At 53.0% G+C, this 10,126-nt stretch overlaps 3 protein-coding genes across 3 annotated transcripts in view; 1 reads left to right on the top strand and 2 right to left on the bottom strand.

The window, feature by feature from the left end:
• Positions 1-892, bottom strand: part of GUITHDRAFT_151230 (hypothetical protein) — a 4,623-nt gene extending 3,731 nt beyond the window's left edge. Inside the window, exons 1-3 of the mRNA XM_005837069.1 lie at positions 661-892; positions 494-544; positions 143-223 (exon numbers count right to left, since the gene is read on the bottom strand). Coding sequence (XP_005837126.1) covers positions 143-223; positions 494-544; positions 661-721 — 193 coding nt within the window. The 5' untranslated portion in view covers positions 722-892. The remainder of the gene's footprint in view (positions 1-142; positions 224-493; positions 545-660) is intronic.
• A 1,857-nt stretch (positions 893-2,749) lies between these two features.
• GUITHDRAFT_85396 (hypothetical protein) lies at positions 2,750-4,897 on the top strand. The gene is made up of 3 exons (XM_005837068.1): positions 2,750-3,996; positions 4,257-4,475; positions 4,632-4,897. The coding sequence occupies exons 1-3, from the start codon at positions 3,277-3,279 to the stop codon at positions 4,719-4,721; spliced, it is 1,029 nt and encodes a 342-aa protein (XP_005837125.1). The 5' UTR covers positions 2,750-3,276; the 3' UTR covers positions 4,722-4,897.
• A 1,027-nt stretch (positions 4,898-5,924) lies between these two features.
• GUITHDRAFT_67277 (hypothetical protein) lies at positions 5,925-6,749 on the bottom strand (the record flags this gene model as incomplete). Its single annotated transcript, XM_005837067.1, has 4 exons — positions 5,925-6,116; positions 6,174-6,298; positions 6,460-6,603; positions 6,650-6,749. Coding segments are annotated over 4 exons (561 nt in total), but the record flags the coding sequence as incomplete, so codon positions are not given.
• Positions 6,750-10,126: the final 3,377 nt, after the last annotated feature.

Below are 10,126 nucleotides of genomic sequence, written 5' to 3'. Positions count from 1 at the left end.
CCCCCCTCCCCCTTACTCCCCCCCTTCCCTCCTCCCTACTCCTTTCCTCCTTTTTTCCCTCTTCTCCTCCCTAGCTGCTCCTCTCCTCTCCCCCTCGTCCTCTCGACTCCCCTTCTCTTCCCCCCCTCCTCCTCTCCATCACCTTCGAAAGTCTTGTTGTTCTCCAGGATCTTTCCGTTATAGATGAGTTTCAGGTCATCTGGGCCGCTGACGGGGTCGCGATCTGACCGACACGTCAGTCCAGAGAGGGAGAGGAACCCACGAAACAGCATCGAAAGCGCGATGCAAGCTGAGCATTCCCATCCCTCCCTCTGCCTTCCCCGCTCCTCCTCTCGACTTCTCCCCTCCTCTACCCGGCCCTCTGGCCCTCCCCCCGCCTCGCAAACTCCATCCCCTCCCATAGTGCTTGCTCTGCTGCTCCATCCTCCCTCCACCTCTCACAACAGCAACCAACAGATCAGGAGATGGGGACATCAGATGACACACGACATGCCTGCCGGCCACTTCGACACAAGTTTCGCCTTTGCGGACTGAATCGAACAACCTGGAAACAGGGTCAGAAGATAGAGGGTCAGCATCGACGATGCAAACAACGCCGCGAGAGAGAGACGGGGGAATCACGATGGCAACACAGCTTACAAGAACCTCCTCTCTCCTCACCTGACTCGAAACTATCCTCCATCGTCTTCGCGTCAGCAAACATGAACTTGATCTCGTACATGGTCCCGGGATTTCTCAGCTTTCAAACGTGCTTCGGGCAGGAACTGGCCACACTATTCCGAAACCAACGCAAAGAACCCCTGCTTGCTCCTCAAGTCCCTTGTTTGCTCCTCAAGTCCAACGGCAGTGGCGCAGGTTTACCTTAGCATCGCTCCTGGCTCCACCAAAATCTGCAGGGCATCATGAGACCTGAAAGCACCTGCAAGCTCTGGTAGGCTCAAACTCATCTAAAGTTGGGGAGGACGTTGAAACTTCTCAAACCTGCTCGCATAGATCGACAGCTGCTAATGATGTGCCACCGACAACAAGTGTTCTAGTGTCGGTAGACATTGGTATGTTCATTTGCTCGTGAAAGATTCCTCTACGCAAATGTTTGGATCCTGTCTTGTATTACACACACTGCATTTCTCCACAGCAACACCCGCATCTTCCTTCTAGATCTAGCGTTCTATATCATGTTCTAGACCTCACTGGCTCAACTCACTTACTTTCACATGCTGCTTCTGAAACTGGATCCACTCCTCTGATACACCACTCCAGCACCACCATGACACAACCTGTCCCTTATACCTAGGATGATCCCACTCTCATCCTCTTTCCCTGTCTCCCTCTTACATCCCACTTCCCCCTTCTCTCACTCTGTCTCACTGTTCTCTCATCAAAATCCACTCTCTCACCATCTCCTCCTCCTCCTCCTCCTCCTCCTCCTCCTCCTCATTCCCCGCATCCCTCCTCCGGCACCGCCATGACCAACTGACTGTCCCAATGCTTATCCCACCACCCACCCCACCCCACACGAGGAGGATTATATTGGTGATTTTGCCCCAGTCATCAAATACTACCCCACCCCCGAATTCAAATTACCCTACCATCAAATTTATACACCCCTCAATTATCCTGTGCTATACCCCACTTATGACCGACATTGGTGTAGCAATCAGATGACCCCACCTGACTTTTCTCGCTACCCCACCCTCCATTGTTATTGCATTGTGCGACTGCATAGAGTGATATGGGGTGGGGGTGGAATCTGACTCGGCGAACCATAACCTTTAGAAAGTTTTGAATATCACATGTAAGATTTGAAATATGCAGAAACATTGTTTCAAACTTGGAAAAACATAAAGCACCAGCTCACTACTTTGTATTCCATCGAGCATCTCAGAATAATTTTCAAATTTGATAGAAATATTTGAACCTTGACGATTCACCCGTCCTTGCAACGATGGTTGACCCCCCTTGGTAGGGTAGGGTACTAAGGCACAGTACCCCTCTCTTGAACATTCATTCAATGGGTCCTTGGTATCACCCCACCTATCTACACAATAGCAATTGGAGGGGTACTGAAAGAGACATAAGGTAACGTGCAACGGGGGGGTTACACACTGTGATGATGAGGTCGGTGGGGTGATATACCCCTACCCACCGTTTACCAGCATTATTGTAGAGAATTCAGGGTAGGGGGTACCTACAAAGACCTAATTAAGACCACCCACCCCCACCCTGATTAAAATCAATACACCCGTGGATTTCAAAGATCACCGGTACTTCCAAATAGCCACCCCTTTATATCCATTAATTTATTTTTGAAGTACCCACCATTTTGAGAAATATTCTTCGTATACCGGTACTGAATGTGAGATGACCCCAGCGAGCGTTCAAGCACCCCTGGCAGAATCCCATGGAATTCTCCACCCCCAATGTGACCTTGGACCTCCACCCCAATCTTGTCTACCCCTACCCCCTCTCAACATCTCTTTTATCAAATGTACCGGTATATTCAATACTTTTATCCCGATCAGGGTACCTGGTACGATTCCAACCACCCTACAGATTCGACACTCCACCTCCTTCTTGAGTACCCTACCTTAGCACCCTTTTGATGGACCCTTGAGAATTTTTAGCACCCCTAATTTCCCATCAAAGTACCCCTTATCTAGACCTCACCCCCAGCAAATTTGTAATAAGGACCCCTGGTTCCAGCAAGGAGTACCCCCGTTCCCCCCCACTCCCCCTGATTGAACATTTTACCTCGCTTCCTTTGCGGTAGGGGCGGAGAAGGAGCAGAAGGGAACCAAGTAGCAACTGCTAGGCCTCGCCCATCAACATCGAAGTCTCCCTCTCCATCCTCGTCTTCGGAATCGTTCTCCTCCCCCATCTCCAGCTTGTCTGACTGTCCTGCTCCTTGGAGGACGCCTTACGGACGCCTTCCCTGGACAACACGTGCGATCGGCATTGGCATTGGAAAGCGGCTCATCTGAACGCTCTGTGCTGCATCCTCGGCTCTTAACAGCGAGACTCGCATTCACTCTTTGAAAGGCTCTCCAGGTCTCTTGCTTGACTGGCTTTCCCCTCGTTCAAAGCTTTGCGCCTGTTTGCGCTCGACGGAGGACCGGGTCATCGCTGCCGCCAACTTTGTGGGAGAGATCGCCTCTGGTTGAAGGAGAAGCTTCTTTGGGGGCTGCCGGGGACATTTTCCTCTTGTTCATGGGCCATCCTTGCCCTTGACCAGCAGTAGTCCGCTCGTGTTTAAGTTGAAAGCGCCGGTCTGATCGCATGTCCGTCCCAAAGGTCTCTCTGGACATTGCGGCGCATCGGAGGCAGGGGATCGAGCCTGTAGCCATCGGCAATGCGCTCCCGAGCTTCTCCGTGCGCCTGACCTCGGCCATGGGCTCGAGCGTCGTGTCGGCTGTGGCGACTACTCCCTTTGATGTGGTCAAGACGCGCCTGCAAGTCTTCGACAGGGCCACCAGTTGCGCCTTCAGCTCGAGCGTGAGGTTCCAGCACGTGGTCTGCTGCCAGCCGACCTCCAACGGGAGCCTGTTCCTGGGTGCCAACCCCCGGCCCAGCGCGTACCGGATGATGGCGTGTATCGTGAAGAATGAGGGGCTGACGTCTCTGTGGAGGGGTACGGGGTACGCCATGCTGACGTCGCTGCCGTCTGTGGGGATCTACCTAACGTGCTACGAGCAACTGAAGCACCATCTGCAAGCGAGGATGGAGAAGGGGAAGTACTTCGCTCCCATCGTCGCGGGAAGCGTTTCAAGGACGCTGGCAGTCGTCATGACGAACCCGCTGGAGCTGGTGAGGACACAGATCATGGCACAGAGAGGAACAAGCAGGGGCAATGCAGGAGGAAGGGTGCTGATGAGCCAGGCGATGCAGTCAGGAGGAGTCTTGTCTCTGTGGAGGGGAGTGATCCCGACCCTGTACCGGGACGTTCCGTTCTCCGCCACCTACTGGCTGGTCGCTGAGATGTCGCGCGACTCTCTTGCTGTGAGTTGCGCACTCCCTCCTCCTGTTCTCAACCCTCTTGTCCCGCTTCGTGCCTCCGTCTCCCTCTCCCTCTCCCTCTCCCTCTCCCTCTCCCTCTCCCTCTCCCTCTCCCTCTCCCTCTCCCTCTCCCTCTCCCTCTCCCTCTCCCTCTCCCCCTGCTCTCTCCCGTTACTCACTGACGTCCCTCCGTCATGCAGGCCAAGCTCGGAGCTTCACTGCCTACCAAGAACCGCAACAAACTCGAGAACGTGCATAACGAGCGCATTGCCAGCGCCTCTGACATCTTGTGGGTCAACCTGGCGTCAGGCATGATAGCAGGAAGCGCAGCGGCGCTCCTGACCCATCCCTTCGACGTCATCAAGACTCGCATCCAGGTTGAGATCACGCATGGGATCAAGGAAGAGACGGACATGAAGACGCTGAGCATCCTGAGGAGGATGATCCAAGCGGAGGGATGGGTCTCTCTTTGGGGAGGAGTGGTAAGCAGGAGGAGGAGGAGGAGATGTTTGAGGGAAGGGAAGATTGAAGTGGGGGGGAGGGGCGGGCACGGGAAGAAATTTAGAATGGATGGAGGAGGAGGAGGAGGAGGAGGAGGAAAGAGTTTTGGTGTTGGTTGACACTGACCGTCTACACAGGGGCCGAGGGTCTTGAAAGTAGCACCGAGCTGTGCGATCGTGTTGGGCACCTACGAGATGTTGAAGTATGTGTGGGCGGAAGGAAGGTGATGAAAGGTCATGGTTGATCTCACACGAGTAGAGCAGAAGAGGAGAGGAACTGATACGTCCTAGAACTTTCTCTTCGACTTTTTCGTGCTGTGTAGGAGCGGAAGGTGTTGTTCTCTTGTATTCATTGTTCTCAATTTCCTATACCTGTTATCTCTCTATAAACAGTTCTCCCAGTCTTCCTGTTTGAATTCCCTGTCTGTTGCGATAATCCGGCATCAGTTGAAGTGAGGACGCGATCAGATGCTGAGGAACAGAGGGAAGGTTGAATAGAGAGCGTGAAAAAAGTGAAAAAAGTGAGCAAGTACAACCGAAGGCACAGTCAGAACTGTAGGGAGGGATTCTCGACAGTTGAGTCTGATAAGTGCTCCCTTACCATGTGTACAAGGTGACACGTTACGGCTCGAAACGAGCAAGAAAGTTATAACACAGGCGGGTGTGTGGAAGGGCTCCAAGTAGTGGAATCAGTGTTCACCGTGTACCCAATAGGAAAATTGGAAATCCTCAATGCCTTCCCCCTCTCCTCTCCTCCTCTGTCCACTCCTCTATCTCTCTCTCCTCTCCTGCTACGGAATCACCTGTCATACGGATGAAACCTGGATCCTCTCATGCCAGCATCTCCCGCGCCGTTTCCTCCGCGTCCCGATGAACGCCCTTCCGACCTGTCTCTGCCTCCCTCTGTAGAAAATCTTCCTTCCCTGCCTCTGTCTCGATCTCTGTCCCTGTCCCTGTCCCTTTCTCGGTTCCTGTCCCTATCCCTGTCCCTATCCCTGTCCCAGTCCCTTCCACGATCCCTTCCACGGTCCCTGTCCCTGTCCCTGTCCCTGTCCCTGTCCCTGTCCCTGTCCCTGTCCCTATCTCTTCCGCTCCCCTCGTCTTGATTGAAGCCGGCGTCTCCTTGACCCATCGCTTGCTGCTGCATGCGCATCCATTCTGCCCACACATTCTCGTACTGGTTGGCAACGCTCCCTCCGCCCATCCGATCCTGCTGGTAGGATGCAGTCTGCTGCTGCGGCTGCTGCTGTTGCATCGCTGCCATCATCATCATCTGGTACATCTGCGCCATCCTGGTCGGGTCCATCATCCAGTTTTGACCCATTCCCCATTGATTCATCCCACCACCTCCCATCCCCTGGGCCCCTCTGCCGTCTCCTCCAGCGTTACCGCGGGCAGCGTTGGTGGCTTGTTGCTGTCACCTCGTCTTAGTCAAGAAGTTCCAACCGTCAACATCCTCACCTGCGCTCTCTGAACGCTTTTGGGAACAGCCAACTTGATCTCTACACGCTTGTTGTGCAGCTCGTGCTCCTGGTAGTTCATCACGTCCTGCACTGTCTCCGCGTGCTTGAAAGTGACGAACGCAAAGCCTCGACTCCTGTGCGTCTGAGGATCCACCATAACCTTGGAAGCGGAACCGTCAGTCTGTAACCTATCGCTTCCTCCGCATTCATCCCCTACCTGCACGTCTTCCACCTCCCCGTACTTGCCGAAGTACTCGTACAGGTCTTGGGTGGTTACGGTGGAAGCGATGCCTCCGACGAAGACTTTGGAGGTCTGCAGCGAATCGTCAGCTGATATCCCAGCTCGGCATTAAGGGAAGGGGCCGACCGAGTTGTCCTCTTGAAGCAGCTTCTGCGGTTGAGCTCCGGCAGCAAGGGCGTCGCGCCGCACGGCACTCTTCACGTCAACCTGAGCGCACACGGCATCAGAAATGTGAGGGAGGGACAGAAGAGACTTACCACACGCCCTCTGATCTCATGCCTCCCCCTAACAACGTTGTCGGCAACTAGGACATCGGTCAGCCCCCCGTGCAGAGTGAAGCGAGGGATACCAGCCGGGTCGTTGAAGGTCACAAATCCGAATCCTCTTCCCTTCCCGGTGTTCTTGTCTGACATAAGCGTCAGTCACGTCCAATCCTCGGTGAGTTGACTTACCTCTCATCACGACTACATCTGTCAAGGATCCAAACTGCTCGAAGTGCGACTTGAGATCCATCTCCGTCGTGTCCAGCGTGATGCCTCCGATGAAGAGTTTGCTGCGAAGGGGATCAGAGGCAGAGCGGAGCCTTCAGCTGACGTCACCCCTCAGTTGCTGATGGGTTCATGGCAGCGGCAGAGGTGTTGATATGCTGCTCTGCCCCGCCATCTACACCGTAAGCATGTGGAGCACTGGGATGCTGATCCATCTGAGTTGCCCCGCTGTTGGCCTCGTACGGCTCATCTTCGTTGGGGAAGTCATCTTGTCCATGGAGGGGGGATCGATCAAAGCCATCGGATGAAGCGTTTGATCCAGGCATGCCCCTGGTAATGAAATCATCATGAGGTGGCATCAAACATTTCAGTATTTCAACGTCCATGCAGACAAGATTATAGATCATAATGTCTCAAATCTAGAGATTTCAAAGTCTCAACATGATTGTACCAGATGAATTGTCTTGGAGTTCAAGAGTTAGTCGGCCTAACAAAAACTTTCGGCTGCACCACATCCAGTCAGCAAAACTTTTCTCAATGAAGAGTAATCGCAAAACATTTTCAAAGGGCAAGGGTGTTTGGTACAATCATGAGTTTTCGTTATCGTTTTGAAATTGATCAAAGCTAACTTCAATACTGGTATCTCATTCTTTGGCCTCACATTCTTTTGTCTTATCAATCCAATGAACTTATATGAATACAAAACACTACAAGCTATGAAGACCTCGAAACTTCCACCATGGACTTTGAAGTTGACATGATTTATTCTCGTCATGACTACCGACGATTACCATCTCGGCTCTAGAGAGTAACGTAGCAATTTTTCTATGATGGTACAAACAACAGTACTCCAGGAGAGGGCATCGGACTGGATCCATGTAGATACTGATCACTGAAAGGTGAGGATAGTTGGTTTTTGGTGCTTTTCTCCGAACAAACGACCCGAACTTCAATGAACTTTCATGATGCAATCGCATTGCACAGAAACACAGCATTGCACAGAACATATCTACCCTGCTCCTTCTTGTGCGTTTGTGAATCGCTTGCCTCAAACTTCCTTTGGGTGCAACGACGTCACTCTAACCTCTACATTAATGCCCTAAAGTTGACAGTATGCTGCATTGCGTCTGCCAAATCAACTCCCGAATCCTGTTTCTTCGTTCTCCCTATCTTTGTCAAGTAACTCGCAATGAATGTGAATCAAATTCTTGCTAGCGATGTTATCTTTCTCCCGATTCATCCCTTCCTTCCTCCTTTCTTTCTCAGATACACGTTGAATCTCCCACAAATTCAAAAGCGAACGGAAATCCTGCATACTTCGTTCTTCGGATCCTGACGACTAACTTTCCTTTCATCACGATTATCTCTTGGCCTCTCTCTCTCCATCCCTCCATGGAATAGTATCTACAGCATGCTCCTCCTCTCCTCCTCCTCCTCCCCTTCCTTAGCCTCTCAGCCCCTCCCTCCCCGCCGCCTGCAGCATTTCCGCTCCCGTCCCGTTACACCCTCCTCCCCACCCCTCCCTCTGTCTCCACCCCTCTGCCTGCCTACCCCTACCCCAAAGAGACATGCATGACCCACCCCAATCAATGTAATACCCCCAATATTGTAGATTTACACCCCGTACTCAACAAAGGAAATCATCCATTTGCCCACCCCCCATCGAAGACTACCCAGAAAATTTCTACCCCTACCCTAATGCGTCTGCCGCACCTGCAGCTCGAGACCGTTATATCCGTTACTTTCCCTTCCTCACGAAGGACCCCTACCCATCTTGAGGAGCAGTCCGTAATTCGACATGTACCCCTACTTTGATTTTAAAGTACCCACCCTTATCCAGTACCTACCCCCTTTGGAGAGCTGGCCGGGCCTGAGCTGAACGAGTCCGCCTCAGATCCCCAGCACAATGAGAAAAATTCCAGCCTCATCCCCTCCTAGGCCCAGTGGACCGAAGGGTCAAGTGTGTGGGGGAAGGACCCCTACTTGTACATACCCACCCCGCCATTTCCCTTCCAAAGTGAGGCAAAGGACCAGTACATATACTACCCCCACCAAGGTGGTGCATGTTCGCAATGTTCACCAAGTTGATTCCAGGTATGCGGATGAATGAGATGAGCGACAGGAGAAAGAGGAGGGGGCGAGGTTGGAGGAGGAGGAGGAGGAGGAGGAGGAGGAGGAGGAGGAGGAGCAGCAGCAGCAGCAGCAGCAGCAGCAGCAGCAGCAGCAGCAGCAGCAGCAGCAGCAGCAGCAGCAGCAGCAGCAGCAGCAGCAGCAGCAGCAGCAGCAGCAGCAGCAGCAGCAGCAGCAGCAGCAGCAGCAGCAGCAGCAGCAGCAGCAGCAGCAGCAGCAGCAGCAGCAGCAGCAGCAGCAGCAGCAGCAGCAGCAGCAGCAGCAGCAGCAGCAGAATTTTTGAAAGAAGGGAGACAGTGCAATGATAGCAGTAGGGGGCGACTGTCAGAATTGTGGGGGGAGGGATGTGGAGGCTTTGACAGGTTGAAGTTGATGTGTGGGGTAGTGTTTGAAATTTGAGCTGCGCGATACGCTGAGGCGAGCTAGGAGGTAAACGCTGAGCAAGAGGAGGAGAGTGACTAGTTGAGATGGATGAGTCTACCGTACGCAACATTTCAGAGGAGGCGGTCCGATCTATGAGAGGAAGGCACCCGTGCATGGCTGTTGCTCACTCGCTCGGTAGATCGTGCAGCAGGTCAGATTGGGCGCGTGCATGTGAGAGACAACCGGGACCCGACGATGCCTCGTGACGGTGAGGATGCGGTATGTGAAGGAGGGGGCTGACTCTCTTCAAGACGCCAACAGCTGGAGCTTTGCGAGGAGGAACGACAACGAGGGCAAGTGGCAGGGAATCCCTCCCAACAAGCCTCCTCCTGCCTGGGCCATGTGAGCTGGTCGGGCTGGAGGACGGAGTCTGCAGGGATAGTGGGGAAGGGGGTTGTAGCTGTAGATGACGTCGAGGATAAAGATGAAGGACGTTTGACTGCCTCATGCTTGTTGTGCTCGCTCACACAACGAGGAGAGGAAGACTTGGTGCTCAGGAAAAAAAATTCGAGTCGAAGATGTTTACTTGCTCAATGCAGCCAACGCTTGTCTGAGACCTGAGAACAAAGAAGGTCAAGATGTTCGTTGGTGTTGTCGCTGATGATGATGATGATGATGATGATGATGAACAACATGATGGAGAGCGAAGAAGGAGCAGAAGATAGTGATTCCCTTACCTTGCTCATTCGCTCCTTGTACAGTCTGTACTTCCCTCCCTCCTTTCACGAACTTGAAAGTTGGCATCGCCTGTCACACGAGTCAACTCCTAATCCTAATCCTCACCCTCGTCCTCATCCTCATTCTCACCCTCTACCCTTTCATACATAAACTCACACATTCCTCCCCCTCTCCCCTCTCCTCCTCCTCCTCCTCCTCTCTCCTCCTCCT

Source organism: Guillardia theta (genome assembly GCF_000315625.1).
Source record: "Guillardia theta CCMP2712 unplaced genomic scaffold GUITHscaffold_15, whole genome shotgun sequence".
NCBI lineage: Eukaryota > Cryptophyceae > Pyrenomonadales > Geminigeraceae > Guillardia > Guillardia theta.
The sequence above is the reverse complement of the archived record's forward strand: the minus strand, read 5'-3'. Positions and strand labels throughout refer to the sequence as shown.